This window comes from Nyctereutes procyonoides, unplaced genomic scaffold, assembly GCF_905146905.1.
Source record: "Nyctereutes procyonoides isolate TBG_1078 unplaced genomic scaffold, NYPRO_anot_genome, whole genome shotgun sequence".
NCBI classification, from domain to species: domain Eukaryota; kingdom Metazoa; phylum Chordata; class Mammalia; order Carnivora; family Canidae; genus Nyctereutes; species Nyctereutes procyonoides.
Genome location: NW_026575131.1, coordinates 41,183,754 through 41,208,201, shown reverse-complemented (window position 1 = coordinate 41,208,201; position 24,448 = coordinate 41,183,754). Strand labels below are relative to the sequence as shown.

The following is a 24,448-nucleotide window of genomic DNA, read 5'->3' as shown; positions in this document are numbered from 1 at the left end:
AATCCTGGATCTACTTATTTTTTCTAAATAAATTTCCCCCCTTTGTTTGCTTCTTCAATCTACCAAAATAAGGATAAAAATAAATTTCATTAGACTTTAGTTTTTAATCAATCTCTCAAAATATTTTCATCTGTTTCTTACCTAAAAAACAAACAACAGTAATAACTGGAATGCAGATTACTTTTTCAGGTAAGCTGTATCTCAAAGCTACAGCTGTCTAAAAGCTGTATAGCAAAAGCCATGAAAGAAGTGTTGCCAGATGCCCTTAGCATCAGTGTTGGGAGTCAGCCCCAAGTTCAAATACTGGCTCTGCCACCTATTAGCATTGGACCTTAGCAAGGCTATTTTGCTGAGCTATAAAATGAGAATACTAATACCCACATCATGGGTTGTTGAGAGACAGAATTAAAGGAATTAACATATATACAGGAACCAGTACAGTATAGTTCACTGTTACTACTGCAGAGTGAAATTTCAAGAGACCTTCTCGCCTTCCTCAGCCCCCTTCTGTCTGCCTCAGGATTTGCTGTGCCAGGGCTTCAGTCACTCTCTCTCTGCCCTCTTTTTTATTTTTATTTTTTTTGTTAAGATTTTACTTATTTGTTTGAGAGAAAGGGCAGGAGCAGTGGGAAGGGACAGAAATAGAGGAGACAAGCAGACTCTGCGTGTAGCAGGGAGTCCAACATGGGGGCTCAATCCCAGGACCCTGAGATCATGACCTCAGCCAAAGGCAGACGCCCAACCAACCGAGTCACCCAGGTGTGTCCCTACATCCACGCTCTTTTTAAAGACTTTATTTATGTATTAGAGAGAGCACACTCAAGAGAGAAAGAGAGAGCAGGGGCAGAGGGAGAGGGAGAAACTGACACCCCTGGCCGCCAGCAGAGAGCCCCAGCTTGATCCCAGGACCCCAGCATTGGGGTCACCTGAGTTGAAGGCAGACACTTAAATGAAACGACAGCCACCCAGGTGCCCTCCCTCTGCCCTCTTATGCAAACAAATTGTCTTCTCATGATCAAGAAAAGCAGTCAACTGGGCAAATGAGGGTCAGAAAGCTATATATTTTAGCATTCTTAGTCTATGACAAGATTTCTCAATTTCTTTGTCAGGTTCCAACCCTAGACTACAATTTTTAGGTTCCACTAATTTTCTTTCTTTTTTTTAAAGATTTATTTATTCATGAGAGAGAGAGAAAGAGAGAGAGAGAGAGAGAGAGAGAGAGAGAGAGAGAGAGGCAGAGTCACAGGCAGAGGGAGAAGCAGGCTCTACGCAAGGAGCCCGATGTGGGACTCAACCCCGGGACCTGAGGATCACACCCCTAGCCAAAGGCAGCCGCTCAACTGCTGAACCACCCAGGCATCCCCACTAATTTTCTTTACACGATTAGATGATATGCTAACATTTTAACGGGGAGAACTACTGCCCACCATGTACTGAAAGAACAATACCAAGCTGACTGAAAGGCTCTTCTCAAACAAAACGTTAAGGAAGGTGGCCATAGACTCCACCTGCTCTTCTAGAACAATCCTGTGAAGCCACTGTCACTCCAAATGGACCAGTTTCTAGGCAGTAATATGCGGATGAGCTGGAAAACTGAGGAACTGCAGAGAGAGTCCAGTGAGAGAGGCCCACTGTCAAGAGCAAATGAAGTTGTCACACGTTGTTGAAATCTACAGAGATCAGCTGGAAGACCTTATTCAAAAAAGGAACAGGCAAAAACTCACTTCTGCAGGAGGATTAAAGAGAAAGACAAGGAACCAAATCTGGGGAATATGATGTGGGAACTTACACCAAAAAGAGTACCCGACAGTATGCGGAGTAGGCCAAAATGGCTATCAAGTGTTCAAACAGGAAGAGTAAGGAAGAACTGGGGGAAAGGAAAAGAAACGTAAGCAGATGCAGTACTGCCTCGGAGCAGGGCAGGGAAAGGTACAAAGTCTGAAAGGCCTTCAGAGACTACAGATGCCCTGAGGGCCCTCAAGATTTTCAAGTCTCCTTCCTCTCCTTCCCCCATTCCACCTGCTTGGTTCCACTGCCCGGCAGCAATGAGAGGGATCAGGCCCTAGGAGGGGAGATGGTTTCCCTGGCACAGGGCTTTGGTGGCTACTCACCTTGGGTTTTGCGTCTTTTGAAGGTAAGGTGGAAGGCCTGGCAGTGGCGGCAGCAGGGCGTTTGGGCGGGGCAGCCGGCACTAAGCCTGCAGCGAGGCTCATGGGCTTTTTATTTGACCCACCCAAGGTGGTGGGAGCCGGCTGCTTAGGGAGAGGAGTGGGCTGAGTTTTGGCTTTCGATGTTGAAGTCTTGGCAGGTTGAGTGGTGGCCAAAGGCTTTAAGTTGATTTGTTGTTTTGTTTTGTTTTGTTTAAAGGCCAACATCAAACACACAGACAAAAATAAAAACAAATTAAAAAAAGTATAAATTGCACAATTCAAAGTAAAATCATAAGCAATGAGGATATATGCAACTGAAAAGCAGCATTCTGTTCTTCTGAGCTTGGTAAAGAGCGGAAAGAAGCCATGAGAAGGATAGAGAAAATTGGGAATGCGTTCTTAATGGCAGTGTCACGAATTCCAGTAGTTCATTCAGTTAACTGAAGACTTAAATTCAGTAACAACTTTAAACAATTAACTAACTTCTGATGGCTGCAATAATTCTCTGAAGTCACCAGCAGGTGATTAACACTGTCATTATTTGTGCCTTGTGGGGCAACATCAGCATGGTTCTGGGACCACATTGAAGTGTGGCATTTGTACTCTCCAATGAGTTATCAGTAAGTGTCTGAAGCTTTGATCCGCCTTAAAAACCCGTGTTCTCTTTTCACGAATGCAGATTTCAGAATCTATTTCTGAATAGTTTTGCAAATCCCTTTATTGTTGTTGTTAAGGGAAGCAGAAACAACCTCTACAGAACATTTCTACACGGATTCAAGATAATGGGGTCAAAGGCAGAGATTTTAAGGACTGAGTTAGGCTACTATGGCAAAATATGAATATTTTCTAGAAATGTCCAAAATTGGGGAAGGGTTACTAATAGCTCAGAAAAAAAGAAATTTCATTCATGATTCAAGCAATAATAGCAGAAGATACTGTTTTTAAAAATGGTAGAAGGAGAAGACAACCCACCACTCTGGGGACTACCTTTGTCTTCTTCTCCGGGCTTGGTGGGAGCTCCTTGTTCGGAGGGGTGGTGATGTCATTTCCGGTCACACTCCCAGCAGGCCGTCCTTCTTCTGGCTTACTTATTCCTAAGTGAGGGTAAAGTTATGCTAAGCAAATGTTTTTTGTACTTATTTCGAAAATTCAAGTCTTAGGAGAGACAGACCAGTGACTACTAGCACTCCATTCTGAAGAAAATCCACAGGGCTGTGCTCTGTAATGTAGACAACACTCCCAAGTCCCTCTCACTGTGACAAGACCGTTTTAGATTCCAGAGAGTCAGGCAGCCTGTCCCCGTGGAGAAGCAACCTAAGTGGGATTGGCACAAATGACCAATGGAAGGAGACAGCCCTTAAAGTTTGGTTTCCCTTCCCTGGAGACTAACAAAGGGGTTCTGTCACCCAACCACTAACTCCCCGAGCACAGAGGCGACAAAAACCTCTTCTACTGGAGTTTATCTCTTAGAATAAAGGTTGCTGAAAGATGGGCTAAGAGCCAGAGATCATCCAATGTCCTCCCCTTACTTCCTTTCCCTGTAAAGCACCACTTTATGGAGGATGCGAGATTAACTTGATCTGGTTCTTGCGGTGACCCAGATTTCCAACAGGGCTGAGGAGACCCATGAAATCAGACCCTAAGGCTATGCCCAGCTGCACCACTGTGGGGACGTAACTCCAGATCTCAATAGGGCTACACCTGAATGCATTGAAATACCGTGCAATTTATAATCTGGCTGTGGGAAAGACCTTTCTATATGGCATAAAATCCAGAAGCCACAGAAAATCAGTTTGACTAAGGAAAAATTTTAAAAAGAAAAAAATTTCAACATAGCCTAAAAAAAGGAAAATGATAAGAAAAGTCAGAAGGCAGACAATAAACAGGAGAAAAACTATTCAACATCACATCAAAGACAAAGAGCTTATTATATGAATTACTCCTATAAATCGATAACTCCTATAAAAGCCAACAACCCACTAGAATAATGGCCCAATGAGTATGAACACAGGCTACAGAAAAAGAAGTATAAATCAAAATACAAATTGGAAATAATAAAAGATGGCCAATGTTTCAGAGAAATGAAAATTAAAACCACAATGAGATGCCATTTTTAACCTAACATATTGTCAGAAGTTAAAACAGGCTCTGGGAATAAATAAGGATATTTGCTGTTGGTAAGCATGGACTGGTACAATTCTCATGCAGGGCAATCTTGCGGTGGCTCTGAAGATTAGATAGTGAAGTGTAGATAAATTCTAATCCAGATATCCAATTTCCAGAAATTTGTTTTAGAAGTATATTCACACAGCAGCAAAACAGCAAATGTGAAGGTCTTCATCAGAGCATTGTATCTAACAGCACAGAACGAAAACACCCTGGAAGTCTGTTAATAGAAACAAGATTAAAGCATCATGGAAGAAACGACAGTGTAATTTCTGCATCTGAAAAAATGAAGCATGACTAACGTGGAACAATCTCTATTAAGTGAAGAATAAAAGGAAGGCACAGGAAAGTAAGATACCATGAAATCCGTTTGTCTAGAGAAGGGATGGGGGCAAAATACATTTCTAATGAAAATACACTTGTGCGTGCATTTTGACAAGGCCTTTGGAAGGAACTTAATTTGCAGAGTAGTGGGGCACAGACCTAAGTGGATGGGAGGCTTTATTTTAAACATTTTAAAACACTGATCTGAAGAAATTAGAGTCACTAGAAGTTGCAAAGAAGTGTACAGGGAGGTAGGTTCTGTGTACACTGCACCTAGCCTCCCCTGACACTACCTCCTGCCTAAGCACAGCACACTATCAAAACCAGGACACTGATTTCAGTGCAAGCCACAGAGCTTACTCAGATGTTTCCAGTTCTCCATGCACTCACCTGTGTGAGAGTGTGTGTGTGTACACGTGCGCAGATACACAGTGCCATACAATTTTAGCACGTGTAATTTTACGTAACCACTACTAACAATCAGGGCAGAGAAGTGTGCCATTACCACCGGGCTCCCTCGTGTCACCCTTTTAGAGCCACCTCCCCCTCCCTTTTCTAATCCTAAAATCTCTGGCAACCACTAATCTGCTCTCCATCTCTAGAACATTATCTCAAGAATATTACATAAATGGAATCATACAGTATGTTCCCTTCTGTGTTCGGCTTCTTTCACCCAGCATAATGCTTCTGAGATGCATCAGTGTTGTTGCATGGATCAGCAATTAGTTTCCTTTCATTGCTGACCATATTCCCCAATCTGGCTCTAGCACAGTTTTACTATTCACCTACTGAGGCTATAAACATTGATGCACAGGATTTTTATGAAAATGGTGTCACTGTTAGTATATGGAAATGTAGTTAATTCCATCCTGTGACCTTGCTGAAATTACTTATTGGTTCTAGGAGATTTTTTAGGTAGATTCCTTGGAATTTTCGATACAATCATGGCATCTGCAAAAAGAGCCAGATTTCCTTCTTCCTTTCTAATCTATATGCTCTTTTATTTCTTTTTACTTTGTTGTGCTAATCAGAACTCCCAGAATAACTATTAAGTAGCTGTGGTAGGAAAAGGCACCCTTGCCTTCTTCCCAGTCTATGGGGGAAAGCACTTGGTATTTCACTATTAAATGTGATATTACAGTAGGCTTTTTTGTAGATTAAGTTGATCAAGTTGAGAAAAGTTTTTCTAACCTTTGATGAGTGTTTTATCATAAATGGGTGTAGGGTTTTGTTGAGAGCATTTCTGTGCTTATGAATTTTTTTTAGATTGTTGATATGGATTATGTGGATTTGGTTTTTTGATTACTAAGCCAGCCATGTCTATCTGGGATAAATTCCATTGGGCTGTTGTGTATAGTTATTTTTATTATGTTGCTCGAAGTGATGTTAATATTTTACATCTAAGTCATGAGAGATACTGGTCCTGTGTTTGTTTTGTACTGTCTTTGTCCTGTTTTGGTATCAGACAAATACACACTTCATAAAATGAATGAGAAGTATTCCCTCCTCTAACATTTTCTGGAAGAGAATGTGTAAAACTGGTGTTAATTATTCTTTAAATATAAGGTGATCCCCCACAGTGAATCCCTCAGGAACTTTTTAATTAAAAAATCTAATTTCATTAATGGTTACTCAGGTTATCTCTTTCATCTTGGGTGAGTTATGTAATTTGTGGTTTCCAAGTAATTTCTGCTAAATTTTAAAATCTGGTGGTGTAAAGATTCTGCTGCTATTCATTTCTATGTTTTTAATGGCCATAGTGATATCCCCTATTCCTGTTGTTAGTAGTTTGTGGATTATTTTTATCTTTGGCAATTTTGTTCTAGGTTTACCAACCATATTGGTAATTTTTAAAAAAGATTTTATCTTTTGAGGTGCCTGGATGGCTCAGTGGTTGAGCATCTGCCTTTGGCTCAGGTCGTGATCCGGGGATTGAGTCCCACATAGAGTCCTTCATCAAGCCCCCTGTGAGGAGCTTGCTTCTCCCTCTGCCCATGTTTCTGCCTCTCTGTGTCTCCCATGAATAAATAAAATCTTAAAAAAAAAAAAAAGATTTTATCTTTATTTATTTCAGAGAGAGAACATGAGTGGTGAGAAGGAACAGAGAGCCCAATGCGGAGCTTTATCCCAGGACCCTGGGATCATGATCTGAGCTGAAGGCAGACACTTAACCAACTGAGCCACCCAAATGCCCTTATTTTATTTTAAAATTTCCCTGTGATAACTTCCTCCTTGATCCATGGATTATTAAGAAGTGTACTTTTAATTTCCAAATGATTAAAGATTTTCCTGTGGTCTAATTATTGGTTTTTAATCTGATTCCATTATGGCCATACACCAATCTTTACACTCCCATTATGGCCATACAACATATTCTGTATGATTTTAATCTTTTAGATATATTGAAGTTCGTTTTATGACCTAGGGTCCATCTTGGCAAATATTCCTTGGGTGCTTGAAAAGAATATATATTCAATTTTTTTGTTGTTGGGTGGAATTTCTGTAAATGTCAACTGGATCTTGTTGTGTGATGGTATTGTTAAGTTATTCTTTGTCTTTGCTAATATTCTGTCCAAGAGTTATATCAATTGCTTAGACTGGGATATAGAAGTCCAGTCTATAGAACCATAACTATGGATTTATCTATTTTTCCGATCAGCTCCATCATTTTTTGTATCATATACATTTTGAAGCTCTGCTTTTTGGTGCATATACATTTAGAATTGCTCCGTCTTCTGATGAACTGATTCTTTATTCTTTGCTCTAAAGTTCACTTTGTCTGATATTAATATAGCCACTTAAAAAATTTAATGTTAACATGATGTATCTTTTTCCATCTTTTACTTTCAACCGTGTATCTATGGTCATTATAATTGATATGCATTTCTTGTAGACAGCGTGTACTTCAGTAATTTTTAAACAAACTATTCTTTCAATCTCTGCCTTTTAGTTGTAATATTTAGACTACTTGCATTTAAATTTATTACTGATAGGCTAGGGCTTATACTGCCATTTTATTACTTGTTTTTTTTTCCCCTCTGGACTTCAATTTTAATTACTTGGAAACAACATTAATACCAAATGTTTAAGCATCCATTATAATTGCTATACCATGTAATCGGCATTGTTTAAATCTGACCAGCTACATAAAACTCATCCATTTTTCTTTTAAAAAAAAAGGTGGTAGAAATCCCAAAGAATGAAGGAGACATTATTAATTAAAGGTCACATTTACTAATCTAGCATCGTAAATCCATCTTAGGCCATCTCAAGTGGCTGGAAAGAGGAAAGGAAGAGGTGAGAATGCTGGAAAAGCACAGTTCTTAACTCATGGCCCCATTTGTGCTCCCAGGGCATGCAGGATTCAACAGAGAGGAAAATCACTGAGGCTGGAATTTAAAACAAAAACCTGTGGTTCAGATGGTAAAGAGGCCCTCAAGAACAGAAGAATCAGAATATCCAGAAGGTAGTTTGAGAGCCCATTTCATGACTAGGAGGTTTCTTTTTGGCATCCAAGTCCTTTTTAATTTCTCCAAGTTCTTTAGCCAGGTGTGATATGTCACAGTTCTGAGCCAGATACATTCCAACCATGGTGCCAAAAGTAAATCCAAGCAGGAACTGGAGCATGGGGTCAGCAAGAAGGGCACAGAGGGCGGCTCTGTTTTTTTTATTTGTTCCCTGTTTCTATTGCCTTCCCCTATGGGCTACTTGAACATTTTTAAAAATTCCATTTTGACTTTTTACTTTTGAATATATGGCTTTGCTTACTTCCATTTAGGATATTTTATCCTCCCCACTTTTTACACAGAATGTCTTAGGTATTTCCTTTTCATACATCAAGCACCACATCAGATGGTACTGTAATTTTTGCTTCGATCATCAGGGTATGATTTTTAAAATTCATGAGGATAGTCCACTTATATTTACCCCTATTTTTTATCCGTTCCATTGTTCTCATTGTTCTTTCATTTCTGAAATTCCAAGCCTCCTCCTGTAATGGTATCTTACCTTTTGGAAGAGCTTCCTTTAAGCCTTTCTCTAAGAGTATATCTGCTAGCAACAAATCCTCTTAGTTTTTTTTTATGAATGTCATTATTTTTCCCTTTATTCCTGAAGGATAGTTTTACCAGATACAGAACTTGCAGTTGATTGTTCTTACCTTTTTTCTTTTTTAAGATTTTTATTTATTTGAGAGAGAGAGAGAAAATGAATGAGCAAGGGTAGGGGCAAAGGGAGAGGGAGAAGCAGACTTACTGCCGAGCAGGGAGCCTGATGCAGGGCTCAATCACAGGACCCTTGGATCACGACATGAGCCAAAGGCAGACACTCAACCGACTGAGCCACCCAGGCACTCCTGACTATTCTTTTAGTCCTTGAAACACGTTGTGCCACTTCCTCCTGCCCTCATAGTTTCTGATAAGAATCACGCTGTCATCTGAACTGCTGTTCCCCAACAACTAATGTGTTATTTTTCTCTGGTTGTTTTACAGGGTTTTTTTTGTCTTTAGTTCTCAGAGTATAATTATATGCCTTGGTGTAGACTTCCTTAGGTTTCTCTCTCTCTCTCTTTTTTTTTTTTTTAGGTTTTTCTCTTAAGGTTCATTCAGTTTCATGAATCTGTAGATTTAAGTCTTCTAACAAATTTGGGAAAATTTCAGCCCTTATTTCTTCCAATAGCTGTTCAGTCTCATGGTCTTTCTCATCTCTTGGGATTCCAATGATCTGAATGTGAGATCTTGTATTACTGTTCCTGAAATCTCTGAGGAGCTAAAGTATTTTTTTCGGCCTATTTTCTCTGCTGTTCAGATGGAATAAATTCTATTGATCTGTGTTCAAGTTCACTGATTCTGATCTCTTGACATTTCCAGTGCAATAACTGAGCCCATCTGACATGTTTTTTATTTAATTATTGTATATTCCCTATCTGTAATTTCCATTTTGGAATTTTTTATAACTTGTTTCTTTGCTGATATTTTCTAGCTTTTCATTTGTTTCAAGATAATTTATCATTCCTTGTTGAAGCAATTTGATAATGGCTGCTTTAAAATCTTAATTTTGTATGTTTGCATGTAATCACTGTTTAAATTGGGCATGCATGTTCTAGGTGTAGTTTCAATGACAATTTCGTTGCCAGAGCTCTTGCAATGCAATTCTGGCCTGCTGTGTTCTAGCTACATACAACTATCACTCAATCCCTGCTGGTACTTCCAGGCACTTCCCTAGGTCAGGTGGTTTCACTAGATGGGAGCTGAGTGATGCTGGACCCATAGAATGCAGTTTCTCCTGGCCTATTCTCTGGCTGCCTGGTGTTGGCTGACTTCCTGTTCAATCTCTGTAGGTACTGCAGGGAGAAGTTAGCAACTACCCGGACTTTTGCTGCTGGAGGGAAGAGTTTAGGAGGAAACCTCCGAAGGTTCCCCTTCTGCTCCTGGATGAAGGGCTAGAAGACACCAGGCCTGTGGGTGTCACTGGTGCTGTCACCTGGTGGGGGACTAGGGATAGGTCATACTGTAGTGTGGAACAGGCAACAGGTAGGCCCTCCTGAGCATTGCTCAGCAGGACTAAGCCCACTGCTGTTGTTGGAGATTGGTAGGGTAAGAGAGCTTCACCTTTTCTAGTCTTTTGGAAGGGGAAAGTAGGCTTTTCGTTTTTTCCTTCTCTTCCCCTTCATCCTTTGGGTATCTATGCTTGTTGGCATTTTGAGGTTGCAGGCACTCCACAGGGCCCAGAGCTGGGTATATGGAAGATTACATGACAAAACCCACACAACTCACTGTGCACTGCCCTTCCTCAAGTCCTAAGCTCCTTACCCAGTCTGTCCTCGTTTCTACCTTTCAGATTCCTTTAATAATTGTCTGCTGAATTCTTTTCGGTGTATTTAGAGGAGAGGAGCAAGAAAAAGTAAATCGAGTAGTCTTATCTTTTGTACTTTTTGATGTTTGAGACCCCCTATGTATTTTTAGTCAAAATTGAATTTGCTTTTTGTTTTAAAATTATGAGGGCACTTGGGTGGCTCAGAAGTGTCTGACTTCGGCTCAGGTCATGATCCCAGAGTCCTGGGATTGAGCCCCATGTCAGGCTCCCTTCTCCCTCTCCTTGACCCTCTTCCTCTGCCCCTCCTGCTGCTTGTGCACATGCTCTCTCTCAAACAAATAAATAAATAGAAGAAGAAGAAGAAGAAGAAGAAGAAGAAGAAGAAGAAGAACAAACACTATGCAAGGCTGCTAATATCTTTTTTTCTAAAGGAAGCTGAAAGAATATCTTACCAAATGTGTGACTTATTGCCATTAGCCTCGGACCACTATGAACATTTTTAATAGGATTTTTTTAGTAAACAACATGAACACAAAGCCCTGCTGCCTATGATATAAACATGTAACATCTCAACCTGTTTAAGTAACTGTCACCTAGTGAAAAACACTTGACACACACATAAGCCGAAACTGCTGGCTCCCTCCCAGATGGTGCTTACCAGTGGCCTCCATCTTTGTCTCAGGGGTCTATGCCAACCAATTGCTAGAGACCACCAAAAGTCCTCATAGTTTTGAAAAAGAATGCTCAAAATAGAACTCATAACTGTTCCACAAACAGTTATGTTATGTGGATTCTGTGGATTCTCCCTTCTGTTGGATTCTTCTAGTATTTGTGCTACTACCTGCTGGGAAACAAAAGAGGAGTCGTAGCATCACCTTTGACTCCTCTCTCTCTCTCCCTCTCACCTTCCACACCCAGTTTTCAAGTCGTTGATTAGTTGATTTCACCTGTTATATTTCCCCTTCATGTCATATCTAACCTGCTACTATTACATGAATCCAGCTGTTGTCACAAGAATTTTTGCCTTCCAGTTCATCTTATCTACTGAGAACAGGTGAATCATTCCAAAGCTGACTTTGGGCCACATTATTGTCAGAGGCAGCCACCAGTTTTGTTTGTTTGTTTGTTTTTAACATCTTCCTGTATTTGAGATTTGGGTTCCAAACAACTCTTTAGACTTGTTCTCCCATTATTTCTGGCCACGTGTGTACAAATGGCTTGGGTATGTTTGCTCAACTCACACTCTTCTCCTAAGAGGCTCCCAGATGAATGAGGTAAACAGATATAAGAGTACATATAAGGTGTAGCATCACATGGGGCACAGGGCCCAAACCACGGCAATCCAATGTCCTATGCGGACCAGGGTCACCAAAGAAGTAAGAGATGGCAGAGGAAAAATAGTTCTCAGAAGGGAAGAGAATGGAACACATGTTTAGGGCAAAGCAGATGTCTTGAAAGGCACACAATGGCTGCAGCCGGGATACACTTCCTGCGATTGGATTCCCTGAGACTCCCTGTCAATAAACACCTTTTTAATATATTGGAGTTCCTCTGAGTGTGTTTCCGTTCTTTGAAATTAAGTAATCCTTACAAGGGTGCCCCATGAATACTGGTCCTTGTTCTTTTACCTAATGTGAGCTGTCTGGGCTTCACACCTTTGTTTACACAGGTTCCTTTGCCTGAAAGGCTTTCCCTCGCAATGTTAGACATCCAAGGCTTCCAAACCACCTCCTCCAGGTAGTGTCCATGATTCACAACTCCCTCACTGTTCCATTCCCCCACCCCAATCAGATCATAACTTGCTTGACAACGTAATGACAATATCCAGCAACCAGCATATGGTAAGCGTGTTAAGTAAATGAATCTTTTTTTTTTTTAAGATTTTATTTATTTATTCATAGAGATGCAGGGAGAGAGAGAGAGAGAGGCAGAGACACAAGCAGGCTCCATGCAGAGAGCCTGACGTGGGACTTGATCCAGGGTCTCCAGATCAAGCCCTGGGCTGCAGGCAGCACTAAACCGCTGCACCACCAGGGCTGCCCAGTAAATGAATCTTTTTTTTTTTTTTTTAAATGAATCTTTATCTAGTTTTACCTACCTAGTGTTTAGCAGTGTCAGCACTTAAACATTTTCTTAGGTGAATAGATCAGTGAGGTTTGCAAGTTACTTGACATTTTTTTCCTACCACCATGAACTTCTGTTAGCATGAATGGGGATGAACTGGTTTTGAAATAAACAAAAATTTGCGCTCATTACCACCTAGAAGGTGTATGGCACAAGACCAGGCACCAGCGGATCAAAAAAAGAGGACACAATCCTATCCATGGGGGCTTGTGGTTCTGCCACAGCTAGAAGCAAGCAACAGCATAATATCTGAGTTCTTGTCATCTTGGAATCCTAAGTCAGAGGAGATTCGAAGCTTCTTTGCCTATCTCCATTAAAAAAACAAAAACAAAAACAAACAAACAAAAAAACTGACTAGTCTTCTGGGGTCCTGAACTTCCCCTTCCCCTAGAAAATATCACTTCTAATTTTAAAAGAAAATGCCTAAAAAATTTCATGAAAATGTACTCAAAGAATAAATGTTCGAGGAAGAGGCTATTTTTTTTTTTTTTTTTTTTTTACAAACAACACACATGATTTAAATCCCCATTAACCAGCTTGGGAATCATGGCCCTTTGCGCTAAAACTGGACTCGGAGGAGAAAACAAGCTTTTGTAGACCACCAACAATAAGCTGGCGGGGTGGGGGTGGGGTGGGGGTGGAGAAGAGAAGAGCCAGGAAGAAAGACAGAAAGCAGCCACAAAGACCATGACATTTAGTTGTTTATTAAGTGCAAGTCTCTCCTTCTCTCTCCTTTCTCTTCTCCCCACAAATTCTCCCCACACGTATACAGAAAGAGAAGACTAGAAGCAAGACTGGGTCAAACATGAAGAACAGGAAAAGAATATTAAATAGCCAGCTTTAAAAGGCTCTTTTTCCACTGGAACAAAAGTAAAATGTTCTCAAAAGCAAAATGGAAAACAGAGCTTGCACCCAGGCTGTGCTACTTAATGAGAGGAGGTTTGTGCAGATACGCCCATTGTGAATCCACACGGTGGCAGATTTTCAAGCAAGGAAATCAATCAGTTGTGATTGGATGATTTAGGGCTCAGAAATCATCTGGTTCAAACCAACAGGGAGCTGAGGGGTGAGAGGATGGGGGATGGGGTGGACAGGGTGACATGAGGTCAAGGAAGGGGCTCTTCTCCTTATGTCCAGCACCCTCTGACCCCATCAGCCCACACCCTCAAGCCCCACTACCCAAGACACCAGCAGCATTGAGGCTGACCTAGTTAGCTGCACTTTGTTCATGCTCTAGTCTCATTCCCAGCAACCTTCCCATGCAAAGAATTCCGCTTTCCCTTAGGCTCACAGACTCCAGCGGTAACAGGCTGCCTAACGCTCCTGCCGGTAATCTGTCACTTTGGTTTCTTCCTCGCTGTCTGCTTGTTCCCCATGGAAGCAAAATTTAGAAACATACCATCACGTGGGGTCTCTTCACACTGGAACGATGGAGTGCTCTGGGTTGCAGTGACCTGAATTTCTTTCTTCCTTGCCAGAGCTGTCTGTCCCGGCTGCTTCTCACCTCCTGGGCAGGCCTGGGAGCATGAATCCATTCTTGTTTCACTACCATCTTCGTGTCCTCTTTCCTTGCTACTAACTTCAGGGATCTGCTCCAGCTTCCCATGGAGACACAACCCAGTGAGACCCAGCTCCTTCTTCCCAGAGTTGCTACCTACGCGATTGCCGAAGGGGGTCAGCTCCTCTCTCTCCTTGGCCACAGGTTCCTCGCAGACGAAAGCAGGTGTCTGTTCGAGAGACCGGCTGGGCAGTTCCCCGGGGTTCAACGTGTAGCTGTCTGTCTGTCCCTCAGCCACTGTCATGGAGCGCCTGACGGCAGGAGCCCCCAGTTTCCTGGGCGTAGGACTTGGCACGGGGCTGCTAGTGAGAGGCAGCAGGCCAGAAGAAAGCTCTTCTCGGGCAGGGAGTTCAGGATACTTCTCTGCAAGGTTGACGGCTGGGGGAACTGAGAGGTGAGAACATTCTGACAGGGCCCGGCGCATTGCTTTCTTCGGCTGGGGCACTTGGTTGAACAAAGCCCCCTCCTCGGGAGAATTCGATTTCTCCTGCTCCTTCTCATGGTCTCGGTCATGAGAGCCAGCATTTACATATTCCTGGGTGAACTCCACCATAGTGATGGGTGGAATGGCAGTGGGTGAAGGGTTAACAGTGGGGGCTGGGCATGCGACAGCCACTGATGGTGAGGACTCACATTCAGGTGGCCCAGAGTTATCTTTCACTGTCCCAGTCACCCGGCAGCTGGTGGTGATGCCATCCTCCTGTCCTGGAGTTGCTTCCCTCAAGCCCTGAGCCACTGCATTAAAGTTAGGGTTCCAGACACTGGTTTCTTGCTCCTTAACATAGCAGGTGGGGAGGTCAGCAGCCCCAGGGAAATCCAGATCCGGCTGGCTCCTGGTCTCTGGCCCATTCTTCCCTGCCACTGTTCCCTGAACTATAGAGGCTTTGTTTCTGTCTGGACCCTCTCCGGGTCCCACAGGGAACTCAGCTGTCTTCTGGTGCACCGAGTTCCCCTCCGAGGAATGGCAGGTTTCTGAAATCACATATCTGCTCTCAAGGTGACCCGAGGTTGCTTGATACTCCTTGTCCTGCACTTCGATGCTGGGCTCTTTGTCTAGCTTCCCTTCAAAGAAGCAAAGCTTATTCTGCTCCAGGAAGCTGGCATTCTTCACGAGCCCATCTTTCAGCTGCCCGTCCATGCTGACATTCAGTCCGATTTCATTCAGTTTGCCCTCTGTCCTCTGCCACTCAAATCCAGCTTGGCTGATTTCTTTCGGGGGGTCCATTCGGCACTCTGCAGGCTCACCCTTACAGAGCTGGCTTACAGCAGCAGTGCGAGAGGAAGGCTGCTTGTCTGAGAGCGACATCGTCTCTTCGACTGCTCTCCCCCCTAGCTCCTGGAGCTCTAACACCACCTACGATCACACAGAGCTAGCAGTGACATCACACCAAGTCCCCAGTATTCATGACAAAACCTATCTTTCCCCTGAAGCTCCTCTCTCTTCAGGCAGCTGGCTAAATGTATTTACTAGTGTGAAAGAACAAATGAAAAAGAAAGAGAAAAAACCTGCTACTTTCTGCACAAATGCCACTGTTAAACTAAAAGTGTAATTTCCTGTTAGCTAGCACTCTGTTCAGCTCTGCAATTTACAACACGGGATGGTGCCAATCTGGGTACTGAGGATAGTAATTACTCTGGCTTTCACTGATATAGATACTTGCATACCCACATGTTCACTTATCTGACACTATGCCCACACTTCCCCATTCACCCACTCAAAAATGGTTTTAAAAATAGGCAAGACTCATTTGCCAATCCCCAGTCATAACCCTTAAAGAACAATGATTTCAGAAAATGGCTCAAAACTTCACTTAAAAAAGACCTTAATATAGTGTCAAAATTGGAGGCATTCATTTCTTAGAGCACGAGTGGGTTTGCTGTCATAGTAACTTATCAAATTCACTTGAAAATTGACAAGTGGAGTTCCCAAAGCCCAGGGAGAGCTTCATCTGTAGCTCTGCACCGTGGAAGGGTTTCATAAAGGGTTCCTTCATGGGTTTCAGCAATATGGGCTTTGGAGATGTGTATCCCAGTAATGAGACACTTGTGTGACAACATACCCCCTTGCACTTTTACTCCTGACCCTGCTCCCCGCTAGTTCCTTGGAGAAGCTGGGTCCCTCCCTCCTGCACCAGCCTGCTCTTTCTAGCCAGCCAACTGCTTAGTTGCCATGTGAACACACAGGGGCAGCTCATTTTCCTCTGGCAATCTGTGATAGGGCCCACTGCCCCTGTTTAATCTAGCATGATACTTTGCTGTGCTCACTTCTGAGTTTATAAGCTGTACATTCAGGACTGAAGGATCCATAAAAGAAAATTCTTGAAAAAGAAAGTTACACTGAAAGGACAGACCATATTCTACCTTGAAAACAGCTGATTTCTGTTGCTTCACCTATAGTCACTATCATGTGCAAACATACGATACTATGAAATATTCTATCAAGAATATATGAGATGGGGGCAACCTTGGTGGTTCAGTGGTTTGGTGCTACCTTCAGCCTAGGGCATGATCCTGGGGACCCGGGATCGGGTCCCACGTCGGGCTCCCTGCATGGGGCCTACTTTTCCCTCTGCCTGTGTCTCTGCCTCTCTCTCTCTCTCTCTCTCTGCCTCTCATGAATAAATAAAATCTTAAAAAAAAAAGAATATAGGAGATGCCTTTTTCCAAGATGAAGAAAAGTCAGACTAGATTATTTATTTATTTATTTTTAAAATGATCTTTATTATTTTTATTTTTTATTTTTTTTATTCATTTATGATAGTCACACACACACACAGAGAGAGAGAGAGGCAGAGACACAGGCAGAGGGAGGAGCAGGCTCCATTCACCGGAAGCCCGACGTGGGATTCGATCCCGGGTCTCCAGGATCGCGCCCTGGGCCAAAGGCAGGCGCTGAACCGCTGCACCAACCAGGGATCCCAGACTAGATTATTTAAAAGCCATCTGCCATTAACTGCACTAATCTGGTTAAAGTTTTTTAATAATGCTTTTTAAAAAGGGGGGCAAGTTAAGATTGTTCTCTTTGATCTATAAAATGTGACGAGATAACCATAGCCCAGCCCAGGAAAGTTTCCTTAATTGGAGCCTCTGTCTCCAAACACCCTTTTCTCTATTACTCATACCACTCATATAACTTGTCTCCAGTCCCCAGCTACAGCACAGGAACCAGCCACATACACCTTCTGCAGTACTTAATACTGAGCTATGTTCATGGTCAGGAGTGGTGGGGTTGAAATCCTAAAAAAAATGTGCATTTCCATTTAACCTCTGTCCTGAACATAAACTGAGCCTCTTGTTCCTCTTGACCCTAAGCAGTTTAGTAATAATACATGTGAAAGCCAACAAAGGTTCACTGGCAAGGAACCAGGGTCATCTCACTCTGCCATAAAGCTCTAAGGAAAAGAAAGTGAGGACGCATAGTGAAATGAAGGGGGTGCCAGAAGGGTTATGACTCTATTAAATAATTGGGGAAAAAGAAAGATGAGAGTCTTGGATACAGAAAGGCTTGGTGATGAAATATATCTGAATTCTGGCTTCCTTACCTTTTCAATATATACATTATATGTGAATGATATAATTAAGTATGTATAATATATGATGAAAGTTACCATAGCCTGACAGGAGGCTGTTCTTGCAAGCCAGAGATAAATTTTAGAAAATACCTTAGAAATCAGTTATGTCTCAACAACTCCATCCACTCAGAAACTAGTCATTCTCTACCCCCCAACACGCAGGCACACACAGCCTCAATTCACTGACACCTTCTACCTCTGGTTTATGGGGAAAAAAATAATTAAGCTTGGTTTTAAAATCTCTCTGTGGGGCAGTGCGGGTGGCCCAGCGGTTTAGCGCCGCCTTCAGTCCGGGGCGTGATCCCGGAGATCCAGGATCGAGTCCCGCATCAGGCTCCCTGCATGGAGCCTGCTTCTCCCTCTGCCTCTCTCTCTGTGTGTGTGTCTCTATGAATAAATAAAATCTTTAAAAAAATAAATAAAATCTCTCTGTGCCACTTTAAATAGTTACGATTCTGACCAACGCAATTAACTACTCCTTGCTTCAGTTTCTTTATCCATAAAATGCAGAGAATCTTGAAAGTAGTTTCCAGTCTCACAGTTTTAACACTCCTACATCCCAATGAAAGGACTGAAACATGCATCAAGGAATCAAAGGTTGCTATATCCAACTCAAGAGTGAATTTAACTTGCGGCTCCACTAGCCAGTATGCTTGTTAAACCCCACACCTCCCCATGTGAGGGTGCTGTGTATTGGCAGAAGCACGACTAGGGGAGGTAGCAGCATGTCTGATGAGGGGGGCTGTCTGAGTTGGCTGCCATATTCTGCTAAGCACACCTTCTGCCACTGAGCTACACCACCGGTGCCCTTGGCTGCCATATTCTGAAGGGGCAGAAAGAGCCTAGGTGAAGAACAAGCATGGACACACCTGTTCCTTAGAGCCAAATGATTTTTAGTTCTAGCCAGCCTATCCAAACCTTCCCACTGGCATCAATAACAAACAAAACAAACAAAGCTAAGGCAATAACCTTCAAATTCCACTTATCTTGTCTCAATGACTCTGTAAGTAGCAAAGTCAGCCAAAGGCCAGAAGCGGGAACCAGAAGAATGAAGCTGGACAGTCATAAAGGAGCACATATTCTTAGCACGTTTACTTATCAAAAATGTGGTCAGCCTGAAAGAAAACAATGATGTGGCATGTGGCTACTGCACCAAACAGAAGTCTCAGAGTTATAAGGCTCAAGGGTCAGAGAGCTGAAGACACAATGAAGGGGTCTGTGGCCAAGAGGTTTAAGACCAGACGGAAAGCTCAGAGTCAGGTGAGTACCCAAAACATGATGTCTGCTAGGTGCTCAAGCCTGCATATAAGGTTGGTGTCACCAAGAGGAGAACATAAGGCATAATACGAGGACACCCACAGAATCCACTCCTTGTGTCGGTATGAAGTAATAGAACACAAAACACATTTAACACAGAGTATGTACCCACTGGTGTTAGTTTAAAAAACAAAACAAAACAAAACCACCACTAAGAAAAAGCATTTGTATATGACGTAGGTTTTACCACTTCCAATAAGGGAATTGATGTGGAATGATAAAACAGAAGTCCCTGGACTGGAAAATTTACTGCATGAGGTCCCTTCTGACAAAAGTAGGTAAAAATAAACCACCACAACCAAGGAATACCATACAAACCCCAATTTCAATAATTAACAAATAAGAGAAAATGAAAAGTCAGCTAGCTCTCAAAATCTGAGGAAATAAAATAATATCCTATTCTCCCTATCTCTGAGGACAAGGATCATTTTGTCCTATTTTAAAATTTTTATTATTTTTTAAGTTTTTATTTGTTTTTGTTTTTTTATTTTTATTTTATTTTATTTTATTTTAATTTAATTTAATTTTATTTTATTTTTTAAAGATTTTATTCATTTATTCATGAGAGACACACAGAGAGAGAGAGAGGTAGAGACACAGGCAGAGGGAGAAGCAGGCTCCATGCAGGAAGCCTGACGTGGGACTTGATCCCGGGTCTCCAGGATCACGCCCTGGGCTGAAGGTGGCGCTAAACCGCTGAGCCACCAGGGCTGCCCTGTTTTTGTTTTTTTATTAAGTTTTTATTTGAATCACTCAATGCTCATCACAAGTGCCCTCCTTAACACCATGACCTGTTTCCCCCATCCCCCTATCCCCTTCCCTCTGGTAACCATCACTGTTTTCTGCTGTTAAGAGTCTTTTTTTTGGTTTGTCTCTCTTTTTCCATTACTTCTTTGTTTCTTAAATGGATAAGGATCATTTTATAAAAATAGTACTGCAAGGACAATGAATTATGTGCTACAGTACAGAATAAGAATGCTGAAAAAAAAAAAAAAAGAATGCTGGAACTCCTCTAACTTAATCTTCTATTTTGAAGAAGAGCAAATGGGATCTAGAGGGGGGAAAATGCAGTGGTTTGCCTGAGATTAAATGGTGAGTGAATGGAAACATCACATGGAAGATGCTCAGTTTTTGACTGCCAGTCTTCCCACACCACTGAGCAAAACATCTTAGTCACTAGATGCCTCTCCTTTTCATGGTTTCTTTTTGTTCAGTGAAGACAAGTACCACAGGCTTTAGTTCACAATTATAATTTACCTTGTTGTGATCAATTCAAAACTTCCAAATTAATATACAATGTGTATATGCATATGTGTCTGGGGTGCAAAGCAAACCTGAAATAAAGCTTGAGAAAAAGAAGCAATGCAGTTAGTTTTAGTGCCTACTTTAAACCTTCATCATGGTCTTGTTTTGTCTTAATTATGCAAAGAATGAGGAAGGTCTGAATAACTTCTTCCTTAGCAATCTTTAGTTATTAGTTTCCCATTCTTAAGAGAACTTAAACTTATGTTCTTGTATAGTGCCTCAACACTATGAGCTTCTCTTCATGGTGCTTCTGAATAGGCAGGCAGGTCCTGCTTCGATAAGAAAAAGTGGAGATCAGAGACTTTTACACAGGGAAGGAGAAAGAGTGGCTTAGAGTTTGATTAAGCTTGTGCTTTTATAACACATACCAAGAAAGAAATCACATGGAACAAGAATTACTGGGTTTAAAGATTTCCAAATGACGTGAATGGCACCTGGGGAAAACCTAGTACAAAATTATTAGTAAAATCTAAGGATAGTTCTGTCAGTGCTCTGGTCTGGTTCAGAATTACAGACATGGCTTCACTCAAAGAATGCACATTCACCCACAAGATATAACTGTAGCAAGGAACTCAAACCTCCCCCAACCACTGTGCTATCTTATCAAGTTGGTGGATGAAGAACATACAAGAAGTCTTAAAAGGCTGAGCATGTCTAGGCAAAGATAAATATACTTAAGAACCAGAAGGCTTCAATTCTAGACTCAGATGCCATTGGAATGCCTTTCCTCTAGGTTCTACTTATTGCTATAGAACTCACTTCATGGGATCCCTTAGTGGCTCAGCAGTGCCTGCCTTTGGCCCAGGGCATGATCCTGGAGTCCCGGGATCGAGTCCCACATCAGGCTCCCGGCATGGAGCTTGCTTCTCCCTCTGTCTGTGTCTCTCACGAATAAATAAATAAAATCTTTAAAAAAAAACAAACAAACAAACCTCACTTCAATGTCACCTCTATGAAGTCTCCAAGACCCTACCCCCAAGCTGACTCATGCATATTTTTATAACATATACTTGCTCTACCCCGTCTTAGGATTCAGCAACTATACCATAATCTTTTACTTATGTGCCTTTCCTGGAATTACCAGAAAGCGAGATGACCAGTCCATCTTTGCCATCAGGGTGTCCAACAGTTGGATACACATTAAGTAGGCTGTCAGTAAAGTTCTCTCAGTGGAAGGATGAATGGATTCCTTTTATATGGACTCCGTATCATTGACCTGACCCTTCCCATCATTAAACTAATCTAGAGAGGTTCTGGAAGGTCCTTTGGGTTAAAGACTTATGTTCCATTCTGAGTCTAAGGGAAGTGCATAGATTCCCATGTGTCTGGTCCGGAGGTAGTTTCTAAGGCTCTTTTTATCAGACCATATAATGACATGTCTAGCCCCCAAGCGTGTTGGCACAGCTTGAAGGTCTCTGATCTCAGCAGATGCACTGGCAGATGTTTCTGTTTTTGCCTGTGCCTTGAGCTAGTATTCAACCTGTTTAGGGCCTTGGTTTTGATATGTTCCACAACTGGTTTCTCTGCATCTTTCCTATCGGTTACCAAGGCAACAAAGTACTTTCCAGATTGACCAAATGTTCCGTTATTGTCTCCAGGAAACAATTTCTAATAAATTATCATTATAATAACAGTCAATAATTCTACTGATTACAATGACTGATGATACTCTTTATTAATAAAACCTGAGGGTATGAAGTTGCAATCTAAGTTTCTTACCTGGAAGTAAATTATGTGCTTATACACACATACATATATACAAAAACATTTCAAAGCCATATTTTACTGAACTTCAGAAACATTTCTTAGTACATGTTTAACTCGAGAAAACTGATTCTCCCTAATTAAGCTTCAAAGATTGGGAAGCAAATAGGATCAAAAAACAAGCCAGCAATCTAACTTATGTGACTCCTGATAAAGATAATTCGCATTTTGGGACTCACAAAATGGAGGCCTGGCTCACATCACAAATCCGAAGTTTAAAAATCTAAGTCTGCATTTTTTGGGACATGCCTCAGTTTAAGGAAACCTGACATGCCAATCACAACCCTCTACCTCGGCGTTAGCTAGCTTACCTTACCCTAGAAAACAGGGCCTGCTAGCCTTATAAGGAAATCACTGACCTCTTGGTCATGCTGTTACACAGTGCCTCTTGTAATGCTTTAAAACTCACTCTTGCCCAAAATCCATCTGGAAGAGAGCACCTCTCCTTGTTAGGCACCGTACTCCTCTAATCCGTGGACTGTTTTCCTTTGAATAAAGGACCTCAAACTCCTTACTAAATTGTACTATTTTTGTCATTTGACATCGTAAAGCATTAAAATATTTATAGATGGAAAGTCTCCCAAGAAGTAGGACTTGGAAATTCTAACTTTTTGTTCTTCTAGCATAGTACCGACCCTCCCATGGCCTCCCAGAAAAAGAAAAGAGAAGCATCCAACTAAAATAGGTAATTCCACCCCTCTCGATCTCTTCCACCATAAAGTCTAAGATCCTCTGCTTATGGAGGCAACACACGGCTACCAGGATACTTTGAGAGTTTATATTCTTCCTCTCAATCTCATCTCAAAATGTCTCACATATCTCCCTGTTTCCCAATTTGATTTATATGCCAGTCACTCCAAAATATTTGCTACTTCTCAAATATTCCATGCACTTGTACTTCACTATGCCTTTACACAGTCTATCCCCTAGAACGCTTTACTTGACTTGGCTCCATAAACTCATAGGTCACTAGAACTTGTATTATGGAACTTCTTTCACTAGAGTAAATTATCTGTTTATGTGTTTATCTTCCTGTTCTAGAATCCCTGAGGAGTAGAGAATGTTTCATTAATCTACCCTTAGAATGTGGGAGTAATGTTACCCAGTGTCTATTGAATAAATGGACTAAATAGTAAAAAGTAAAAAAAAAAAAGTAAAAAAAAATAGTAAAAAGTCCAAATTATGTTGAGTGTCCACTACTTACAAAGCAATAGGCAATGTTTGTGTGACAATTAGATTTCTGTCTAAACTTATGCAAATTACCATCATTGTTAAACAGTTTAAAAACTAACAATTTCAATCTGCTCACAGGTGAAGGGACCTGTTCCAACATCTGAGGTTAAAATACAGGGTAAGGAAAATAAAGGGAAATGCAATAAAGGAAAGACCTCTTTATTATCCACTTCATATTTTACTTTATCTTATTATTATTATTTTTTTAAGATTTTATTTTTCAGTATCTCTATACCCAGTGTGGGGCTCAAACTTCTAACCCCCGAATCAAGAACTGCCTGCACTACCAACTGAGCCAGCCAGATTCATCTGCCCGCTTCATTTTTTTTTTTCACTTCATATTTTAAAGAAGGAAATATATCCACAACATCAAGAATCAGGAGCTAAATTGTTTATCATTTGTTTTCTGAATCCTCCAATGCTACTGTCACCAGAAGATAAAAGTGACCAGCGAGGGGAGTGTGAGGGAAAGAACCTCATTTTTAAGTAGAAAAATTAATATTTGCTGGACTCATCTCAAAGAATATTCACATGTACTGGTCAAATGAAGAAAACAGTAGCCCAGGGTTCTTAAAGAGTTTAAGGGTTAAAAGAGTTTAAGACAATGCTGAGTTTCAAAAAATGGTAGCTACGTTGAGTTGTATGAATTTCCCATTACAGTTCTTTAATATATAGCTGTTTTTTAAAAAGCCAGGGAATGAGCAGGTAAGTGGGAAGAAAGCAGAAAAAAAAGAGGTATTACCAAAGATACTTCTCCGGTTGTAAAATTGTAGCAAGTTTTAAGATTACAAATGTTTTTTTCATTTGCTGAGCATATTTTATTTATGAAACTGTTAGATCTGGGGTTTATAAATTACTTTGAGTTTCATGCCAAGAGAACTTCCCACCATAAACTGACATTCCCAGCTGTTGAAAGAAGGGCTCAGGCAAATTGAAGAAAAAGAAATGAAGCCAGGAAAAAGGAGGCCAGGCTCTAACTATGGCAAAGGGAAGGGCCTGTCTACAGGGATCTGTGGTGACTGTCACCCTCACAGCATATGCCAAGTGCACTGTCACTCACAGCTCTACCTGGCTGCCAGGGAAGCAACTGGTGTGAAGCAACAGCACAGACTTGAGTCCAG

The 24,448-nt window shown here is 41.5% G+C and overlaps 2 protein-coding genes across 20 annotated transcripts in view; both read right to left on the bottom strand.

Moving 5' to 3' along the window:
- Positions 1 to 24,448, bottom strand: part of MAP4 (microtubule associated protein 4) — a 192,222-nt gene that overhangs the window by 19,543 nt on the left and 148,231 nt on the right. For 10 of the 19 annotated variants that reach the window (XM_055344045.1, XM_055344042.1, XM_055344040.1 and 7 more), the window contains 2 exons: positions 3,138 to 3,244; positions 2,112 to 2,327 (listed from right to left, as the gene is read on the bottom strand). In XM_055344045.1, coding sequence (XP_055200020.1) covers positions 2,112 to 2,327; positions 3,138 to 3,244 — 323 coding nt within the window. Of the gene's footprint in view, positions 1 to 2,111; positions 2,328 to 3,122; positions 3,245 to 24,448 lie in introns of all 19 variants that reach the window. The other 9 variants (XM_055344044.1, XM_055344041.1, XM_055344046.1 and 6 more) reach the window with 1 other exon arrangement.
- Positions 3,251 to 10,760, bottom strand: LOC129522018 (short transmembrane mitochondrial protein 1-like). Its single transcript, XM_055344056.1, has one exon. The coding sequence runs from the start codon at positions 8,265 to 8,267 to the stop codon at positions 8,091 to 8,093; it is 177 nt and encodes a 58-aa protein (XP_055200031.1). The 5' UTR covers positions 8,268 to 10,760; the 3' UTR covers positions 3,251 to 8,090.

Coding starts and splice junctions, on each gene's coding strand:
- LOC129522018 (XM_055344056.1), bottom strand. CDS start 8,267: ATGCTCCAGTTCCTGCTTGGATTTACTTTTGGCACCATGGTTGGAATG.